A 22,299-nucleotide genomic window follows, 5' to 3' on the forward strand; every position below is an offset into this window, starting at 1 on the left:
CATTTTTATCTATGGATATGGGCGTAGTTGTCGAAGTCCTACTACGCAGAACTCCACAAAGTTTAATAATAAAAACTCTCTGAATTCCGCACTCCCTCAACAAAGACCTCATATAATTTTGGTAAAATAACAAGTATCTCTCTCTTTACATGCTAAAATGCATATAGTCATTTCACAAAAGTATTGAATCAAGCTGCAGTTCCACTAGTCGTTACTAGCTGTCCCTCACGAGTCAAATGCAAAAGCATACAAACACGGAGCTGAGAGCTAATACTATCAATTCTACAAAGAGCTGAACTGCAGCTTCATGAAAGGGTTTCAATGCTTTTGCATTTGACTCGTGAGGGACATCTAGTAACGACTAGTGGAACTGCAGCTTGATTCAATGCTTTGCATTTGACTCGTGAGGGACAACTAGTAACGATGAGTTGAACTACAGTTCTTTGTAGAATTATTTTGATATTTGATACTATAATATTCGCTGCCCACTGCTAATCTCATCCCATAATACTTTGCAGGGCCTTTGGTTGGGATTGTATTTTTGCCCATAATAACTGTACTTGGGGTGGTTCTAGGAGGATGGGACCACCACCGTTCAGCATGATATGCTCTTTGTGTTCAAGGCATCTGCTTGGTCCTCCCTCTAGGTTAGGAGGGACCCCAAAATCATCACCTCTCTCATTGTCTGATAGTTTTCAAAGTTTACTTTTGCAAATTGGTTACATGCTTTTTTAACATGTAAAGTTGCTTTGTCAAAGCATTTGTGGGTGCTGTTTAAAAGCTTACTCTGTGTTCCGAGCGGAGTTCATTGCCCAGGGTTAAACAAACCATGCACTCCCGAAACCCACCCCACTTTAATGTATTGTACTTTTGTTAGAGAAAATGTTTGTGGTGGTGATTTAAATGTATGGTATGATATTCTTCGATATTACTCTTTACATGGCCAAACACAAGGAACGAGTCCGGTTCGGCGGACGGCGGCACTAGGTCACCCCCATCGGTCAAGTCTTGGTCGAAGGTAATTTCTTCCAAGGGGAAGCACAGAAAACACAGAGAGGATTCCTCAACTTCCAGATATGTGTGAGGTCACATGAGAGGGGGCCATTGGTAGAGACCCCAGCTTTGTCATCTTTCTCTGGCTCACTTCTGACTCTTGATCTCAAATTCACAGCAGATGGTTGGCTTCAGAGAGCCCATGCTGCAAATATTTCCCATTTTCCCTATGGTGTGGCATTTGGGAACTCAAGTCAAACCTCTGCTGGTGGGCCCTCTGGCCCCAAATGACCCTACTCGGAGCCTTTCGATCTGCCTTTGCAGCCTAGCCTTGCTTCTATACCTCTGCTAAATTTCTCTTCCCATTATTCCATTGGTGTCGGCACTGGCTCCAGACATGTTGATACTGAATCTGTTTGCGCCTGCCCAAAATTTGAATCCTTCATCTGCAGCACACCCTTTTTTCTCTTCACTGTCACTAAAGCATGGCCCTTAATTGAAGAGGAGGCCCAGTGGATCACCTTTCTTGATGCCAGCATTTTGCTACATTGCTTTCAAGTGCTGATTTGATTAACTTTATATGCCTCACATAGTTCCCTATGATGACAATTACTACTTGCCTCTGAGCATCTTCTGCTCTGTAGTGAGGTACTAGTTGATCTTATCTTTGCAGGTTTGTTGAACTCCTTTTCAGTCTTGGCTACTCCCTACCCCATTTCCAGACCACACAGACCAGCACATGAGGACCAGAAGTTTTGCCTCCAAGTCTAGTGGTGCAAGTCTCCACTTGTCGCCATTTGTACCATTAATCTAAACTCCTTCCCTTCCCTTCTACTCCTCCCAACAGGGAGTTGAAGCAAATTGTTGCATTATGAAAGAACATTTTTCGTTGGACGGATTGGCACGGCATTCCTAAATACTTCTTGCTCTGCAGCTCATTGTTGCCACACCATTTGGAGATGGCACAGGAGGTTCTTCCGGCATTCAAGCAGGAACTCCTAGCATTCTTTGCACAAACAGTTTAGCATAGACATGATGCGGCCAAGCAAATCTTATTTTCTGGTTTGGATTGCACAGGCCAATTGTCTGTGCAATATTAACTAGTATCATCACTTACTCGACCCAACGAGTCAAGGGACCTACCCACATCGCTGCACATTTCCTCTACCCTATTTTCACCACTTTCTACACCATTTGAGTTGACAAGTACACACTAGTCTTCTGGACAGACCACGTCCTTGTCACGTTCAGCACCTTTTTCCCAGTCCAAAGCACATGCACTACTGACAGACCACCCGCCTGAAACTGGAAACGCATCGCTGATAAGGACTGGAACAAAGCTTTCAATACCCACAAACCTAAACACCGCAACAGCCTTCCCAAAGCCCTCAAGAATTTCAGTAATTGGATCACCTTTTGCACGGACTCCCCACCCTCCTCAGACACAGCCATACAAGAAGATATCCTCAGGCCAGTTGGTGCATGCAGGAACTCAGACTGAAGGGACATCACTGAAAACAACGGGAGCTTAAATGGAGAATAAGCCAGGACAATGCAGACTGAAGCACGTTTAAATCTACCCTGAAAATGCTACCACCAAATGATGTGGACTATCAAGCGTGCCACTCTGGCGGACCGCATAGATGCCAGAATCAACAAGGGCATGACCAGCGGAGATTGCTGATCTAAACGAATTGATGGTACAGTAAGCAAGTTTCTTGTGGAAAAGATCAGCAAGAAAATTTACCACATCAGTGACAGACGAGCCCATGGGATCCAGGTGTTTTGCCACACACCAACGAACCCATCTGTTCCAGGCTGATCGATATCGTTTGGTGGTAGAAGGGGCCCAGGCTCGCTGAATGAGGAGTTCAGCGTCTCTCGAAAGAGTGTCGTTAGACCAACGTCCCCTGAAATCCTCCAGGCCATTAGCCGTAGATGGCCTTGGAGAACCAGGGGGTGTGGATGACCCAGAGGATCTGTCAGAATGAGGTTGAACAATGGCAACCGAAGAGGTCTGTCCCAAGATAATTCCAGAAGGGACGGGAACCAACATTGAGCCCTCCAAATTGGGGTTACCAAGATCAGAGAGGCCCGCTGTCTGCGAACCTGGGCTGCTACTCTCTGAATGAACAGGAACGGGGGAAACGCATAAGATGGATACAGGGACCAGTCCTGCAGGAAGGCATCTACTGCTTCTGCACCCGGTTCCGGTTTCCAGCTGTAGAAACGGGGAAGCTGGGCATTCCACCTGGACACAAAAAGGTCCAGCACAGGAAGGCCCCAAAGATACAAAATCTTCTGAAACACATATTGATCCAGTTTCCAATCGCTGGCGTTCTGAAAATTCCGGGACTGCCAGTCCACCACCGAATTCAGATCGCCAGGGAGATATTCCGCTGTGACCGAAATCTGGTGTAGAAGGCAAAAATTCCAAAAGTCCTTTGCAAGATCCGCTAGGACTTTGGAATGAGTGCCGCCCAGACGATTGATATATCTGACCGCTGTTGTATTGTCCATCCGGAGAAGAAAACAACAAGAGACCCTGGCCGTGGTGAATGATCGGATGGCGAAAGAACCTGCTAGGAGTTCCAAGCAGTTGATGTGGAGGTGTAATTCCTCCTCCGTCCATCTGCCTCCCACCGAGAGGGAGCCGCACCAGGCTCCCCATCCTTGGCGACTGGCATCTGATTCGATCACAAGATCTGGACGGGAGCCGAAAATCGCCCTCCCGTTCCAAGCATCCATGTGATCCAGCCACCAAAGGCGTTCCGATCTGGCTTCCGTGGATAAGGAAATGAGTTCCCAATAAGTGAGACCCTTGCGGAGATGAAACGCCTTTAGTCTCTGGAGAGCCCTGTAATGGAGGGGGCCCAGAAAAATCACCTGGATAGATGAGGACAGTAAGCCCACAATCCTGGCCAATTGGCGGAGGGAGATGCGGTCCCTACGAAGGACCTTGCGAATCTCTTTCTTGATATTGGATATCTTCTGAAGAGGGAGATGTAACGTCTTGTCCTTTGTTTTGATCACAAAACCGAGGAACGTCATGTCTTGACGAGGGACTAGGTCCGATTTCTGGGCATTGATAATGAACCCCAGGGATTGAAGAAGAGATATGGTGGTCTGCAGATGTTGAAGGAGGAGATCTCTGGACTGGTTCATTAAAAGAATATCGTCCAGGTAAATTATTAGACGAATCCCCATGGTTCGGAGATGCTCGACTACCATGCGCAGGAGTTTGGTAAAGCACCACGGTGCTGAGGAAAGCCCAAAGGGGAGAGTTCAAAACTCAATGACCTGATCCCTCCAAAGAAACTGGAGGAAACGACAATGCGGAGGGAAGATTGGAACTGAAAGATAAGCATCTTTGAGGTCCAAACGTACCAACCAGTCGTTCTGAAGAAGAAGATCCCTCAGAAGATGGATGCCCTCCATCTTGAAATGTCGGTAGATTAACCATTCGTTGAAGGATCGAAGGTTGATTACAGGTCTGAAGCCTTTCTCTTTCTTTTCGACCAGAAAGATGTTGCTGAGAAATCCGTTTGATGTAGAGAAGGGGGAATGATGGCACCTTTTAGAAGCATACCCTGAACTTCCAAGTCTATGAGGTCTTGTTCTGCGGTTGAGAAAACCAAAGGACGAGGTCGAGAGTGCTGAATGGGGGAGCCGTAAAACTCTATGTGAAACCCCTGAACAGTCTCCAGAACCCAAGAATCTGAAGTTAGATCGGACCAGGCCTGATGAAACAAAGCAATCCTTCCCCCCATGAAGGACTGGACCTTTTAACAGAACCAGCGGTGCCAGGGAACAACACCTATAACCTTCATGGGATACCTGTTTCGGCGCACAAATGACTGAGACACGGGACACTTCCTTCGGCGTCAACGATCTGCGTTTATTACTGCAGGGAGGCAAAAGTCACTAGAAGTACAACAGCGTGTAGATTCTACGAGTCTGCTTCCAATTGCACATGTGAGTCGCTCCTTTTTATACACGATTTCATCATTGCACAACATGTGAACAAAAGGTTACAACCCAGTTCCCACAGTAAAATCTCAGAAGGGTCGCTTTCATGTTTTCAGAACCCCGGAACATAATTATCGTAACATTGCCGGTTCCCAACTGTAAAAGCACATCTTCACCATTAGGCACATTCCACTTGAGTCGTAAATGAGCAAGAGGAAAGAGACAAGAACAGCTGCTAGGAAGTCAGACACACGTAGAGAAAAGAGTGTGCGGGTAATATTGGGAACATGATTATAGGATCAAAGAGCTTGATCCCAGCATATGCACGGCTGAGACAATAGACCGGCACGGCAAGATTACCTTCAAGCTGAGCCATCTGCCTCTGCAGTGTCATTCCTCCGGTCATAAAGACGCATGAAAGGAAAATGCGTCTTCCGTAAGGTTCGGGAACTAAAGGGTCATGAAGCGAACAGTTGCCTGCTCGCTGACTACGTGAGGGCAAGAAACAAAATGGATGCCGTATCTAAAATGGAACCCGAGGGTTCAGATGAAGAAACACGTAAACTAGGCGAACCCTTTCAAGTAGTGTAGCGAAGACGCGTACACTTACCGAACTCGCCGTTTACGGTTCATAGATACCAAACTCGTCCATATTCGGCGATGCCCAAAACGTCGTAACGATTCTCACGGAACCTCAGACGCTCCTTTTGCCCTCATGTAGGCAAGCACTAGTCGGAGTCATAATCGATCTCGATATTCATCAGATCATTCAGATGTTGCTGAAACATTATTCTATCCATCAATGCCTCTTTGGTAACAGATGGCCTTCTTATACACGTTGTAGCACAAAGGCCACATAAGGCAGGACCACACTGTACACAAAGACAACACGTGAACAGAAACGCCACAACAACCCCTATAATCATCAGAATCTTCCAACCCCAAGTCGACATCAGGCCCCAAAACCATCCTAGAAGCGTCCAATTTCCCTCGTCCACGTGTATGGACTCCGAGATTTTGTGCAACTTAGAGATGGCTTGATAAACCGTTGGAGCATTATCAGGGATGAATATGCAGCAGCTCGAATGGATGACCTTGCACACACCACCTCTATCTGCTAGAACAACGTCTAGAACCATACGGTTCTGTAACGTCATAAGCCTATCCGCCTGAAGCTCGGCTGTCAAATTACCAAGGGCACTTGCAGTCATGTTAGCTGTTGACTCTACTACACGAGTTAACTGTCTCAAATTCCTGCTATTGACCATAGGGCCCCAGAAAGGTAGGAAACCCTTAAAGAAGTCTCCTGCTTCTTGACCGGCAGTATCTTCTTTGCTAATAACACCTCTCACAACTCTAGTTCTGTGATAATCTGAAGCAACAGTAAAGGTCGGAGGCAAGAGATTTGCAATATAGCAGGTACCCGAGAAGTCATGAGGTAACCACGTATATGCTCGATCATAACATACAAAATAGGTACCCTCGGCAGTTAGGAAGACAGGGGAAGAGAGCATCGGTAAGACATACGTCTCAGTACATGCACTCTTCCCAAACCGAGCTCTCGGATTTCGACCAAGACCTTCCAGACAGAAGTGACCAAGGTGAGGTACAATCCATATCGGTGATGAGCTTTTAAGCTGTCTATCACCCACTGATACACTATACTCAGTCTCACTTAGTTCCTTATATGCTCGCACCTCCTCCTCTGGGATAAGCGATGTGTCAAAAATATCTCTATCTAAATCAGCAATAGCTATCGCCAGAGACTTGTGGTACGGGCCAGGACCAAAGTTTGCTGAGCGTGGCTCTCGATGGGGGTAGGAATCTAGTGCACTACGGAACATAGTTTGGAATGCTCGAGCTGACCCTTGGGAACTATAAGGAAGGACCAAGTACGGAATACCCTTATCCATGGTATGTGGCATTAACCCGCACACCCAACAATTTGTAGTGTTTACCACTAACTGATGCTGGTGCAGAAGTTGTATAAAGGAATTGTTTCTAAATTCTGCACGTCTGACTTGTTCGTGTTGAGGCAGAAGATGAAAGGAATGCGGAGAAACAGTAGAAACTAAATTTAGATCATGAGAAGGAGGAGTAGGTATAGTAGAGGGCAGCAATAATTGAGAACCAAAATACACTCCCCCCACCAGTAGCATAGATACAGTCAGGAACAACATGAAAACCTGCAACAAAAAACATTTTGTACGAAACACCTTATCTAATGCAGATCTTTGCGCCGACGCTTTCTCTCCTTTCGACAGCTTAGAAAATTCCATCCTCTAACAACCGTCCGCGACGTTCTTGACGCACTTCGTTCTGAGTAGCGATTATCAATTCCCAGGAGTTCCCAGAGATTGACAAAAGAAACCGACCTAGTGTCGATAGCTGCTAAACAGAAGAAAGTACCCGCACGGCCCTACGGCCAACCCGGATGATAGGTTCTAGATAAATTGAACATTCAATTTACTATAGTGTTCTTGGCTGCACGAAAAAGGAAAAAGGTACACAATATAAAATGTCCACAATGTTCAGAGCAAATGTGAAATCTAAAAAAGGAACAAGAAAAAAATTCTTTATTAGTCTTTTGTGCGTGGACGAAGGAAGTATCGGCTGGTTCCTGGTCGAGTCTGATCTTCAAACAGTGGGTTGGATGGCAAATGAGTGTTCGTTTGTCCAGGCAATTGTTCAGCACTTGACCTCTCCAAGGGCGATGGCAAAGAAATTGTTTGAGGGGTATCAACAGGGGTGTCTACGGGCTGAGCTTCGCTGAACGGGACAAAGTGTTGTGGAGCGTCGGTTTCAGATGAGGAAAAACCTTTATGTATCCAGGTGTCCGCCGGCAGAGGAAGTGGAACTTTCTTGGTGTGGGTGGCATGCACCCAATGCTTCCGTCCTTCTAGCCGAACCGCCGTCCTCGTTGCTAGTAGCACCTGGAAGGGTCCCACAAACCTCGGCTCAAGGTTTCGTTTTCGTCCGAAGTTTCGGGTCAACACCCAATCCCCTGGTTGGAGCCGATGGCCAGGACCCTCTGTTTGTGACGGCAGAGCCTCAAAGACCTGTTGATGAATCAAACTCAATTTAGCAGTCAGATCATGAAGATAATCAATCAACATAGGATATTCAAGTCTGTTCAATTCTTTTGGCTTTGGAACTCCCCAAATATTAGCAGGACGGCCGAATACAATCTCATATGGGCTAAGCCCTACTCGGGAGTGTACAGTTGCCCTGGTTGATAGGAGTGCTAGAGGCAAAGCGTCTGGCCATGATAAACCAGTAGTCGCCTGAATTTTAGCAAGTTTCAGTTTCAGGGTGCCATTGTATCCTTCCACCAAGCCCGCTGACTGAGGATGATTAGCACTGTGAAATTTCTGCACTATACCTAAACCTCGACACACACTCTTCATCACACTTCCCACAAACTCACTTCCGTTGTCCGACCATACAACCCGAGGCATTCCATACCTGGGGAAATACTCTTTGAGCAGGATTTTCGCTGTGGACAGAGCAGTATTATCCTTAAGGGGGTAAGCTTCAATCCAGCTGGAGAACGCACATACTACAACCAAAACATACTTCAAATTGTTGCATCTCTCCATGTGGATGAAGTCCAACTGAATAACTTCGAACGGGCAGGTAGGAGGGGCAAAATGACCAGGTGGAGTGGGAGTACCCTTACCAGGGTTATACATCAAACATACCATACAATTCTTAACCACTCTCTCTGCACACTTAGTAATCCCATCATTCTTCCATATAGGAGACAGCAACTTGCATATGCCTTTTGCACTAATATGTGCTGTACCGTGAGCCATGGTAACAACAGCAAGCACATATGCATCCGGTAGCATCCATCTCTGTTTCTCTGACAAATCAACCCAACATCCATTCTCATCCAACCTCCCCGTGCTCTCTTTCCACTTAGTCTTTTCCATCTCAGTGGCCTCATTCTGTATTCCCTTCACACTCTCAATTGTATCTTCACACATACTAGTCTCCGTTGGCCATCTCACTGAACTCGTAACATACATTCGGTTGGTCAGATCTTTAGCTGTCTCCTTAGCCGTCTCATCTGCAAACGCATTACCACGACCAACATCATCCGTCACTTTCCGATGCACACTACATTTAATTATTGCCACCTGCTTAGGCAATGTAAGTGCATCTAGAAGGTCATTCACGAGTTGTCCATGCTGAATCTTCGTGCCATGCGACGTAAGGAATCCTCTTTCTCTCCACAATCGCCCAAAACTATGCGTCACACCAAAAGCATATTGGCTATCTGTAAACACATTCACCCGTTTTCCTCTAGACAACACACACGCTCTCGTCAAGGCAATCAACTCAGCAGCCTGAGCCGAATTCTGACTCAATCTTGCAGTCTCTACAACCGTATTCAATGTCACTACAGCATACGCAGTCGTCACATCACCATTCGGCAACTTAAAGCACGAACCATCTACATACAAAGTACCATCAGGGTCTACCAATGGAGTATCTTTTAGGTCAATACGACCTTTTGTTTCCTCTTCAGTTCGCAGATAACAATCATGTGGTGTTACATCACTTGGCTCCGTGTTGATCGGCAACAATGTTGCTGGATTCAACACATTACACTGTTTTATGCGTATGTGACTGGCCAGTAACGTCAACTCATACCCAGACAATCTTGCGCTCGTCAAATGCTGAGTTTTCGTTCGGTTCAAAAGAGTGTCAACTGCATGCGGAACCATCACCGTGAGCATATTATCCATGACCAGACCTGCGGACTGTCGAATGGACGCCGCAGCTGCCGCTGTTGCTCTTAAACAACTCGGCAAGGCTCTAGCTACTGGGTCTAAGGTCGTCGAAAAATATGCGCATGGACGTTGTTTGTCACCAAATTGTTGTGTCAAGACACTCAACGCACAACCATCCCTCTCGTGAACGTATAGTGTAAACGGCTTACTGTAATCAGGAGTACCCAACACAGGAGCCGAACACAACGCATCACGTAATTCAGAAAAACCTTTCTGACACTCTTCAGTCCATGGTAAAGGAGATGAAACATCCTTGCACGTAAGGGCTATCAATGGTTTCGCCAACAAGGAAAAATTTGGAATCCATTGTCTGCAGTATGACGTAATACCTAGAAAGGCACGTACATTTCTCTGAGTTTTTGGCACAGTCATTCGGGAAATCGCTGCAATTCTCTCTGGGGTCAACCTTCTCCCCTCTTTTGACAATAAGTGACCTAAATAGGTTACTTCTTGACAACAGTATTGCAGCTTAGAAGGTGACACCTTGTGATGTAAGTCATGTAGGTAGTGCAATAATGATACTGTAGCCGTTTTGCAAATAGCCTCTGTATCGGCTGCCACTAATAGGTCATCAACGTATTGAATCAAAGCCGCACCCGTCGGTAACACAAATGCATCAAGTTGACTCTTAAGGGCTTGACTATAGATCGACGGGCTCTCACAATAGCCTTGTGGTGCGCGTTTTAGTCTGAAACTGCGACCACCTAATGAAAATCCAAATAGGTCTCTGCTCTCCTCAGCAATCGGAATACTAAAGAAAGCATTCTTTAGATCGATCACCGTGAACCAGGAGGCAGAAGCTGGAATCAGAGTTAACAAAGCCGTGATATCAGGGACCACAGGAAACTGTGGAATCACAATTTTATTCACCTCCCTCAAATCTATTATGAAACGGTACACAGGAGGTTTAGATGGATCAGTTCGTTTTAGAATAGGCAGCACAGGACTATTGCACACGTTTCCGCGAGTTTCTTCTATGACATCCTTTTTGATCAGGTCATTAATGATCGCTAATAGCGCACGCTCGCCATCAAGAGAGATACGATACTGGGGTATACGTGGTAATCGCACATTTGGTTTCAGTTGAATCACATAAGGTGGGATGTCCAACAGACCCACATCATTGGGACCTGCGGCCCACAGAGACGCAGGAAGGGAGCTCAATTCCGGCGGGAATTTATCGATCGACAAGTACATAGGAGAGATCACTCTCCGACCTAATGTAAGCTCCACTCCTTCAGGAGAGCAATACAAAGTCGCATATAACCGTTTTAGTAAATCCAAGCCCAAGAGATTCTCACCACAACCAGTAGATAGAATCAATGGAGTCTCCAGCTCACGAGGACCAATCATAAGGTGCAAAGGACTAGAGACAGGGTTGCTAACCGGGGCGCCAGAGAATCCAACGGAAACATTTGTTAAGCCAGACAAAGGTGCGCCAGGGAGTTTCGAATGCATGATGGAACTTTTCGTCGCACCAGTGTCTAACAGAAAAGGCTCAACTACGCCAGATGTAGCAACTGCGACGTAAGGCCCACTCTGATCAACCGGAACTGATACTACTCCCTCTCTCTGTCGGTGGCTGTCCTAGTAATGATCGTTTGCAATAGTCTCATGTTCAACGTAATGATCGTCTACATGATACTGTGTAGATCTAACTGACCCCGCATTACGCTGGTCAAAACAATTATTCGCATCTGCTGACGTATTAGAGCGCTCAGTTTGATTCTGATAAGTACCGCGGCCTCTACCTCGTGTTGCTTGCTGAGGACCACCACGACCCCCTCGTGCTGGTCCATTAAGACGGTCACGTAAAGCCGGGCAATCATATTTTATATGTCCCTCTCTCCTACAATACGCACACTGATTATACCCAAGCATGGATCTAAAGTCAGAGGAGTCAGAACGTGGCTGCGTTCTGGAGGACTGCGATTGCGGCCTATACTGCTGTTGCGAGTCATTTAGATTTGAACGTGGAGGATACGCTTGCTGCAACAAAACCTTCGTTTTAAGCTCTTTCGTTTTCTTCTCTGATCGATCACTTTCTTCTTTCTCCCTATTCTCATAATACTGAGCCGTCGCTAATATCTGTGCAGTGGTTGAAACAGCCCATGCACTTTCTGAATTCTTCAATTTGTTGCATAGCTCAGGCAATAAATTTAAGACAAATTTATCGACAAATAACCGCTGGCCTCCCTCAGTACCCATATCTTGACCGCTATGATCAACAAATGCCTCTTCAAACCTCGTAAAGAAATCGGAGACACTCTCATCCTTCTTTTGCTTGCAAGCTGCTAATTTATCCCAGTTTACCCTCATCGCCGGCATAAGCGTTTTCATGAGCGTAATAATTCTCTGTGGCAGCTCCGTAATTACCTGTTCAGGTTTAGCCCCACCAACGTGTCGGCCATCAGCCGTTATAAGTGCAGCCCAATCACCGCCTAACTCATTCGCATGATTTTCCTGACGAATTTTCGCCCAAACCGGTTGCGGTACAACATTTCCGAACAGCATGTCAATGTCGGCAAGGTTCATAATAGTAGCATCCACTAATTGGGATAACTCCTTATAATAACCTGCCGGATTCTTACGTGGATCAGGCAAAGATTGTTTCACCTGCAAGACCTCTGATCGCTTCCATGGGAGGTGTATCCACACTCTTTGGAAATGTGGTAAAACCGGAGGAGCAGCACCAGGATCACCTGGCATGTATACTGGCGGAACCTCTCTCATAGGATACTGACCAGGAGTCGCTTTCCAAGTTTCGAAGTCGCCATCAAACGACACTCGAGAAGGCACTGTGGATCTAAATGCTAACAAACGCTCCAAGGCACGCCGTACATCTCCACCTACAATCATACCGTTCGAAAATTGACTCTGAAGTTCAATCATATTAGACGGTACATTATCTAGATCATCATTACTCCATTGTTCTCTCAAAGAATTACACATTTCGTCGAATACGAATCTCTGTGTAGGCTCATTAAACTGAGAAAAAGTGTCGAAAACCACACGTGTAGGGTAGTTAACAGGATGTCTTATCCACCTACGAGCCATATTCGCTAATGTTGCACTCTCCCTTCCACCAGGGATTTGACTTCGTCTCTGAGAAGTTTCAGAAACGCTGGATGGTAGTATCGATCCGGACAGTGGTGAATAGAGCGTAGCAACAGTATTAGGAATACGGGTACGAGCAGAAGGAGAAGAAGGAAAAAGAACAGGAGCAACAATATTAGAAGTGAACGTAGGAGCAGTAGAAGCTGACAAGACTGTCGAAGTAGCAGAAACTGGCGGTTGAGGAGGTACAGGCAAAGGAGCAGTAGGAATAGGAACAGATGGAGGGACAGACGTAGGACCAACAATGGGCTGACCAGCAGCCACTGGAACGACAGGAGGGACACCAGGAGGGACTGCAGGAGGAGCTACAGGAGCGGTAGCACCCTGCGCATAAGGAGGTGGCGATTTCATCAAATACGCCAACAGAGGATCCTCTTTTGAATCCTCCTCTTTCTCTATCTAGACTAGTTGGTAAAACCGGATAACATTTGTCTATCCGCATGTGCCTTAGTCTAGTGGAAACTTCTATTTCTTTTTCATCTTTATCTTGCTCATATTGTTGTACAACTTGCATCATCGGGTCAATACCCTCTCTTCGATTCTTTTTAAGCTGTTTGATTTCTTTTTGTTTGGCCTCTTTACGCCACAACCGAAAGGAATCAAACATAGCGGGTCTGACTTTCTTTTTAAATAATTTAGCTTCAAGATTGTCCAAAATTGTAGAATCAAAACTTCCATGTGGTGGCCAACTAAGGACACCATCTTTTTTAGTGTAACGAAGCCAACAGTTATTATATACGATAGGGCCCACACCATGTTTACTATAGAGCTCATATATCGGAGTTCCAACTGGAGGTATCGGGCACGAATCCTCCAACCGGGAATCCTTGTTGCAACATTTGAAGAAACCAAGCAAACCACTACGGCTAGGCATCATGCACACTAACCTAGTATCAAACTTCAAGGGTTACCGAAGTACTAACTCTTCGTGAAAGACAAAACCCTCGGTTTTTGGCAATTGCAACTGTCAAATAACAACTAAGAACCAACAACTAAGAACCACAAATGCAATGGAACCATGCAAACAACTAAGCACCAAGAACAACCACAAATGCGACGGAACCGTAAAGGAACCTTGCATGAACAACCACAAATGCAACGGAACCGAAATGGAACCTTGCATACGACAACTAAGGACTGGGAGCGACCCACAAATACTTAACTGAGAGCTCGATGGCGTCACCAGGAAGGCCCGTCTATCGTCTCGCTTTACGTAAGGTCTACGCCGGGCGCTGAAGACAGGTCGACAGTCAGGGCATCAGTCCGTTGCAGCCGTCAGGAGGCGGGAAGCTTCGCAGGGAAAATCTTCGGGCCACTTATTTCGACAACAGGATCGATGAAGCGGGGTGCACCTTCCCTCGGAGATTTCATACGAAGTTCCTCGCAATCGTCAGGCTTTGGACCGGTACCGCTGATGTGGCCCACGTTGGGCGCCAACTGAAGGACTGGACTTTTAACAGAACCAGCGGTGCCAGGGAACAACACCTATAACCTTCATGGGATACCTGTTTCGGCGCACAAATGACTGAGACACGGGACACTTCCTTCGGCGTCAAAGATCTGCGTTTATTACTGCAGGGAGGCAAAAGTCACTAGAAGTACAACAGCGTGTAGATTCTACGAGTCTGCTTCCAATTGCACATGTGAGTCGCTCCTTTTTATACACGATTTCATCATTGCACAACATGTGAACAAAAGGTTACAACCCAGTTCCCACAGTAAAATCTCAGAAGGGTCGCTTTCATGTTTTCAGAACCCCGGAACATAATTATCGTAACATTGCCGGTTCCCAACTGTAAAAGCACATCTTCACCATTAGGCACATTCCACTTGAGTCGTAAATGAGCAAGAGGAAAGAGACAAGAACAGCTGCTAGGAAGTCAGACACACGTAGAGAAAAGAGTGTGGGGGTAATATTGGGAACATGATTATAGGATCAAAGAGCTTGATCCCAGCATATGCACGGCTGAGACAATAGACCGGCACGGCAAGATTACCCTCAAGCTGAGCCATCTGCCTCTGCAGTGTCATTCCTCCGGTCATAAAGACGCATGAAAGGAAGATGCGTCTTCCGTAAGGTTCGGGAACTAAAGGGTCATGAAGCGAACAGTTGCCTGCTCGCTGACTACGTGAGGGCAAGAAACAAAATGGATGCCGTATCTAAAATGGAACCCGAGGGTTCAGATGAAGAAACACGTAAACTAGGCGAACCCTTTCAAGTAGTGTAGCGAAGACGCGTACACTTACCGAACTCGCCGTTTACGGTTCATAGATACCAAACTCGTCCATATTCGGCGATGCCCAAAACGTCGTAACGATTCTCACGGAACCTCACCCAGATGAACCGGAGAGAGAATAGAAACGCTTACCGTTGAATCCTTTGGAGTTGGATTGATTCCCTCCACGTCCTCTGCCCTGGCCTCTGCCTCCATGGGACGGATAGAAGGAACCCTGCCTTCCATCGTTCCATCCGTTGTTCCTTCGGGCTTGACCCTTATTGGAGCCTTGCTGGAATTGGCGGCCGGAAGAGCGACCCCTGCCTCTGCCGGCCCCGCCAAAAACCGTTTTAGGAAAATTTTCTTCATAGAGGCCTGCGCCTTGTCTAAAGCAGAGAAGGTAGCCACGAACTTCCCAAGTTCTATCACGAAGGGGTCTCCAAACAAGGTACCTTGTGCCACTGAACCTGCCTCCGAAGAAGACAATTTGCCAAGCTTAGGGTCTATTTTAAGCAAAAGAGAACGTCGACGTTCCGCGGAAAGGGCACAGTTGGCATTCCCAAAAGGCACATCGCCCTCTGTGCCCAACCTGCAACGTCATCAACAGAAAGAGGCAAACCAGTCTCTTTGGACCTCTCCGCAAGCTCAATAATCTTTGTCAGAGGACCAACCACGTCCAATAATTTGTCCTGACATGCCTTCCATGACCTGCCAATCCCTTTTTTGGGATCCTTGATATATTTTGCAAAGAAAGTGCATAGTTTTGGATCTATTTCAGGAGTTACCGCCACCCTATTAGGGAGAGAAGGTTTCGGGCACTCCGAGCGTAGACACAAACGCACGTCTTGAGGGAGCGGTTGGCGAAGCTTGGCGGCAACATAGTCCGCAGTAGACTTCTCAGGAATCCATTCAGCAGAACGGGGTCTGAAAATAGTGGTAGGGTCGAACATATCTGGAGGAACCGGCTCAGCATCGCCAACATCTAATAAACTGGACTTAGGGAGCCAAGACCTGCCAACATTAGTAACGTCCTCAGAAGACTCATCATCATCGTCATCACAGTAACCATCCTCGTCATCATCTCCCTCTAGGGGAAACCCTTCCTCCGGGTCAAGGTCTTGGGTGGCATCACCACCGTTATCTCCGGGTGAGTCGTTCCCCCGGTAGGGTGCGCTTCTTAGCGTGCGCACACTCTTGTGGAAAACCTGAGCGAGTTTGCTGAAACCTTCCAGGTGCCCCGCCTCACACTTCTTGGCCGTGCATGGGGGCACATAGTGAACCCCACTATGCCCAGCCCCACTGTCCCCTAAAATGCCACCAGACTTAAATACATGGGCAGACAGCTTATTGACACTGTCCTGCAGAGGTGCCAGCGCCTGGGCAATAGCCGATGAAAAGAGTCTGTTCACCTCTGCAGGAGGGCGCAATTGGGGCTGTTGTGGCACTTCATTATTGACAGCCACATAATCATGGTCTTGACGAGTCTGCATTTCCGCAGAAGAATGGGCACCCATACAAAAATACACCCCAAACTAATTATAGGGGGATTCCCCAACACAGGTACCCCCAAAGGCAGTATAAGATTTAATAAAATTAAATAAAGAAATATGAAAAAAATAAATAGACTGCCCAAAACAACTATATCAATTAAGTTGTTTATGTGAACTTCTATATTCCTGCCACAAGAATGCAGCGTCAGTGTGGGGAAACGAGGCACAGAGAATACACACGAAGCGCCAAGTCTCAGCGCGTTATCAACACAAGCGCGCACAGAGCGCTGTGGAGAAAGTCTGTCAGGGCGTTATGAAACGACGCCACAGACGGCGCACGCGCGAACCTCAGACGCTCGGGCAAAAGCCTACCGCGTCGCTAACAATGTAAAAATATGCAACCCTGCAAAGCAGGCACTCGAAACAAGTCTATATTCAGGAAAGCAAGCTGTCACCAAATAAACCAAATACTGCCATGCCACAAGAAAAGTGAGAGGAAAAACTTATCTTGACGCGGCAGCAATGGAGAAAGTGGAAGGACTATCGGACTGGGATACCTTTATGCAGTTGCATGAACCCCTATTGGTTACTGTGTTGCCATGACTACCACTGAGCATGTTGGGCCGGGTAGTTCATGGCTGTTGTTTTTTTCCTATACTTTTAAACCTGCTGTCCAATAAAATGGAGAAAGGACTAGCATATTCCTCGCCTCCGCTTCCTGACATAGAATAACATTTTGTTCTACATGTGGATTTGTTCGCGCAATCACGATAAAAAATATCACTTACTACTAGTAGGGTGACTTTACACCGGTGACATGCCCATCACATTCATGAATGCCTTTGCGTGCACAGCTACAAATACTCCTTAAACTATTAAACAAATGCCTGTGTCGCCTGTACTGATGAATCGGATGTTTGCCGCAGAGGCTTCTAGGTATGTAAATGTTTGTGGCTGGCCACGCCCCCTCCAGTGCCAGCAAGGCTCCTGCAGCAGCCCCATGGTGACTTGTGCTCTGGGTCCAGGGGGTGAAGAGTCTCAAAATCCAGCAATAAAGGGAATGTGTGAAGCTAATTTAATAGTGACAAAAAGTGACACTAGAAGTCCCACCAGAAGTAATCCAGCTGAAATAAACAAAACAAGCATTGGCATAGCCAATAGGTCTTGCCTTTGGGAACTAATAAGTGTTAAGGCAGAGATATTGAGTTTGTGTTTGTTTTTAAGCTGTGTTGTGCAGTATGCTGAAATGTTATAATAAAGAAGTGTGAGAAGCATTTTTATTAGTTTAGTTATGATACAAAATGACGATAATAAAAAACTATTAATTAGAAGTAACGATTTGAGGTTTTTTTATGTTTGAATGCTGGCAACTTGTATCTGCCTGTTCTAATCGTTGCTTTTTATGGTGTTTATTGTGAAAGGGGTGGGTATAAATAACAGGAGAGTGAAGGTTAGTTAGTTAGTTAGTGAGAGTGATAGATTTAGTGAGTTAATTAGTGAGAGATAGTGAGAGATTGAGAGAGTTAGTTAGTAAGAGTGATAAAATTAGTGAGGGAGTTATTTAGTTAGAGTGAGAGAGTTAGCGAGTGACTTAGTGAGAGAGAGTTATTGAGTTAGAGAGAGAGAGTGAGAGAGTTAGTGAGAGCAAGAGAGTTAGCAAGTGAGTTAGTGAGAGAGAGTTATTGAGTTAGTGAGAGTGAGTGAGATTTAGTTAGTGAGAGTGAGAGAGTTAGTGAGTGAGTTATTGAGAGTGAGTTAGTTATGATCACCAATTATAAGTGAAATGGAAATGTCAGAATTTCATTGCTCCGGTTTACTCCACCCAGGAGTAAAGAAAAAAAACAACTCCAGTAACCCATGGTATGCACTAATTACAGGCAGCCAGTAAAGCTGTACCGGGGCCACACCGGCGTGACGGTGAAGCACCCTCTACAGGGACAGGCTACAGACGGTACATTCTCTACTCTGTCCACCCGACGGCAAGGACAGGATACAGCGTCCATGGCAGAGTCTACTCAGGACAGAGGTGAGGGACCCGAAGGCATGCACTAAATACAGCAATTTGTTAACATGCTTTGTAAGGTCCAGCCCGGAGCAGCTCCCCTAGCAGGGGTGGATAGCAGAGCCTGCTCTGGGAGGAGCAAAGTTTAATAGATGACTGACTGAGAAGAGGGGTGCAGAGAAGGATCTTGTTTATTCCAAGCCCCATCCAGTGAAGATGAAGTGGCATGAAGAGGAATTTGCCCATCTGCCCTGCAACTGACACCAGAGCTCGATGCCCTGGCAGTGGAGGGCAGGTAGGGGCAGTGGAGGGCAGGTAGGGGCAGTGCAAGGATTTCAGTGGTGCAGGCGCGTAGTGCAAACAGTATGCATGGGAGGGGGTGGGCCAGGTGGATAGAAGGGACACCAGCAGGTAGCTACAAGGCCTTCGGCACCCACTCCACTCAAAAGCAGCCGGTGTGGAAGGAAAAAGCAGGATGCACCGCACAACACACACGGCCTACAACTCCCACTCCTCTCAAAAGCAGCCGGTGTGAATGGAAAAAGCAGGATGCACCGCACAGCACACACGGCCTACAACCCCACTCCACTCAAAAGCAGCCGGTGTGGAAGGAAAAAGCAGGATGCACCGCACAGCACACACAGACTACAACTCCCACTCCACTCAAAAGCAACCGGTGTGGAAGGAAAAAGCAGGATGCACCGCACAGCACACATGGCCTACAACTCCCACTCCACTCAAAAACAGACGGTGTGGAAGGAAAAAGCAGGATGCACTGCACAGCACACACAAACTACAACTCCCACTCCACTCAAAAGCAGCCGGTGTGGAAGGAAAAAGCAGGATGCACCGCACAGCACACACGGCCTACAACTCCCACTCCACTCAAAAGCAGCCGGTGTGGATGGAAAAAGCAGGATGCACCGCACAGCACACACGGCCTACAACTCCCACTCCACTCCAAAACAGCCGGTGTGGAAGGAAAAAGCAGGATGCACCGCACAGCACACATGGACTACAACTCCCACTCCACTCAAAAGCAGCCGGTGTGGAAGGAAAAAGCAGGATGCACCGCACAGCACACACGGCCTACAACTCCCACTCCACTCAAAAGCAGCCGGTGTGGAAGGAAAAAGCAGGATGCACCGCACAGCACACACGGCCTACAACTCCCACTCCACTCAAAAGCAGCCGGTGTGGAAGGAAAAAGCAGGATGCACCGCACAGCACACACGGCCTACAACTCCCACTCCACTCAAAAACAGCTGGTGTGGAAGGAAAAAGCAGGATGCACCGCACAGCACACACGGCCTACAACTCCCACTCCACTCAAAAGCAGCCGGTGTGGAAGGAAAAAGCAGGATGCACCGGCAGCACACACGGACGACAACTCCCACTCCACTCAAAAGCAGCCGGTGTGGAAGGACAAAGCAGGATGCACCGCACAGCACACACGGCCTACAACCCCACTGTACATGTCAAAGCGGCCGGTCACCTGTGGACTGCGGCAGCGCAAACAAGCAGCATCTCGCCAACCTCTTAAGACACAGCAGAAGCCTTTCATGATCGTGGCCTCCACCTAGCATGCACCTCACCTGATGAACAGCGCCTAGACGCTGGCGCAGCGCTTCATAAAGGTTATTATTGTAGCAGATGAGACAGCTCTCGTGGTCTCACTTCACCAGATGGTGAATAGTGAGACTAGTACAATACAAGGCGAGGGAGACACTTCTAGGCATGGTTGGTCCCAAACAGATACTCTTGATGTTGAGGCTCAGTCTGCTGCCGGTGCTCGCCAGGTAGAGAGGCAGAGGTGCAGAACGAGACATTAGTGTCACAGGTTCATGCAATCGTGGTCAGGTGGAGAAGCCAAGGTTTGGATCACACCCTTCAGACATCAGCTCATCAACATCGCCTTTTACTGATCACCTTGAATGATGTACATTTAGGGGTCACCTGGGGTGGGGATTACCATCCACAGTGCCCTCTGAGAGCCCCCCCATGCAGGCCGAAGCAACAAACTCTGAGTTCCAGAAACAAAGTGGGGACTATAGCAAAAGCACCCCCTCGAGTCTGCATAAACATGCCACAGGCTGGCCAGCTGTTGGACCCGGCCTCGTGGCGTGGTTCTCCTGTCCCTCCACATCCTGTGAGCGCAGGCCTGTACCCTGAGTCCCCTGCGCAGCATCCCCGTTAGTGTAGCCTGCACCCCGAGCCTGGTCGTCTCACGGCCGATAAACCCACGACCAGGCCCGCATGTCCCGTCCCGCTCCCGGCTCCGAGCGCCTAACCTTGCATGCCCCACAAGGCCCGGCAGCCATTTTCCCTTCCCGAGATCCCTGTCTCCCTGGGCCTAGCGTGACCCCGGCCCCAGCGAAACCCAGACTCCAAAGGCGCGCCAGTCCCGGCTGGGGGGGTAAAGGGCTCCCCGAGTGAGATAAGCCAGGGAGTTTCGATGGCACCTCTGGTCTCCCCTGAGAGACTGGTATCTGTCACACCTTTGGCCCTCCCCTGTGGGCCAGTTTCGATCGCACCTCTGGCCTCCCCGAGTGCTGGCTCCAGACCCGCTGGGCGTCTGGGTATTCCCGGACCCATCTTTCCAAGGATCAAAGAGCCAACCGCCGGACCTCGCCAACGACCAGCCCCCAGGGCTTGAGACCTCCGCCTGCGAGGGTCCGGACATCAAAGGGCCAATGGACTATATCTGGGCCCGCCTGACAACTAGCGGGCAGTTGTATCTTGGACCTGAAGCCTGCTGATCTGATTGTGGCCGACCCTAAGAAGAACTCATCTGTAACCATCGGAGCCCTGCTGACGCTGTCGCGGCTCAAGCTGAACTGTAACCATCGGAGCCCTGCTGACGCTGTCGCGGCTCCAGCTGAACTGTAACCATCGGAGCCCTGCTGACGCTGTCGCGGCTCAAGCTGAACTGTAACCATCGGAGCCCTGCTGACGCTGTCGCGGCTCAAGCTGAACTGTAACCATCGGAGCCCTGCTGACGCTGTCGCGGCTCAAGCTGAACTGTAACCATCGGAGCCCTGCTGACGCTGTCGCGGCTCAAGCTGAACTATAACCACCGGAGCCCTGCAGACGCTGTCGCGGCTCCCCCCGAACTTCTCCAGATCGAGCCCTGCTGACCTCGTCGCAGCTCGAGGAGTACTCTGGACGGCCGGACCATCGAGACCCCCATCAAGACCGAGCCGACTCGACGTGAGTGAAGCAGCCAGTACGACCACCATCTTCTGTATCCCCCGGCTCGAGGATTGAGAGCTGTGCGCTGGATACGCCTCGTACCGATCCAGAGACTAAAAGACTGTCCCGCTTCCCCCTTTCCGAACCCTCCAATACCTTGTGGTCCTTCGATCACTGTGTACCTAAGAGTGCTTCCTCCTTTTATCATTTATATAAAGAACTTATTACTAAAATCCAACGGCGTGGTGTCTGTTCGCAGGTGTGGTGTGAGCTCTGTGTGTACGATCCTAGGCTCGAAGTCCTCCCCGGTGAGGACCTCACAATAAGACTCGGCAAGATCTGTAGGAGAGGTGGGTCTTGGGGTGACCGGGTGAGCATAACCTGGCCCTCAGAGACTGCCCCTTCCAACATTGGTGGCAGCGTCCCGATAAGAACCTACGTCTAGGGATCGTACAGTACTGACACACTACCCGAACAAAGAAAAACAACCATGAGCATCACGGAAGATGAGACTACCTTCC

General features: G+C 48.0%; 1 protein-coding gene across 1 annotated transcript; it reads right to left on the reverse strand.

Annotated features, from left to right (window-relative positions):
• Positions 1 to 5,690: 5,690 nt before the first annotated feature.
• LOC147738086 (endogenous retrovirus group PABLB member 1 Env polyprotein-like) lies at positions 5,691 to 7,241 on the reverse strand. The gene has a single exon (XM_086952122.1). The coding sequence runs from the start codon at positions 7,239 to 7,241 to the stop codon at positions 5,691 to 5,693; it is 1,551 nt and encodes a 516-aa protein (XP_086808248.1).
• Positions 7,242 to 22,299: the final 15,058 nt, after the last annotated feature.

The sequence above is a fragment of the Lissotriton vulgaris genome, chromosome 1_1 (genome assembly GCF_964263255.1).
Source record: "Lissotriton vulgaris chromosome 1_1, aLisVul1.2, whole genome shotgun sequence".
In the NCBI taxonomy this organism is placed as follows: Eukaryota; Metazoa; Chordata; class Amphibia; order Caudata; family Salamandridae; genus Lissotriton; species Lissotriton vulgaris.

Coding starts and splice junctions, on each gene's coding strand:
- LOC147738086 (XM_086952122.1), bottom strand. CDS start 7,241: ATGGAATTTTCTAAGCTGTCGAAAGGAGAGAAAGCGTCGGCGCAAAGA.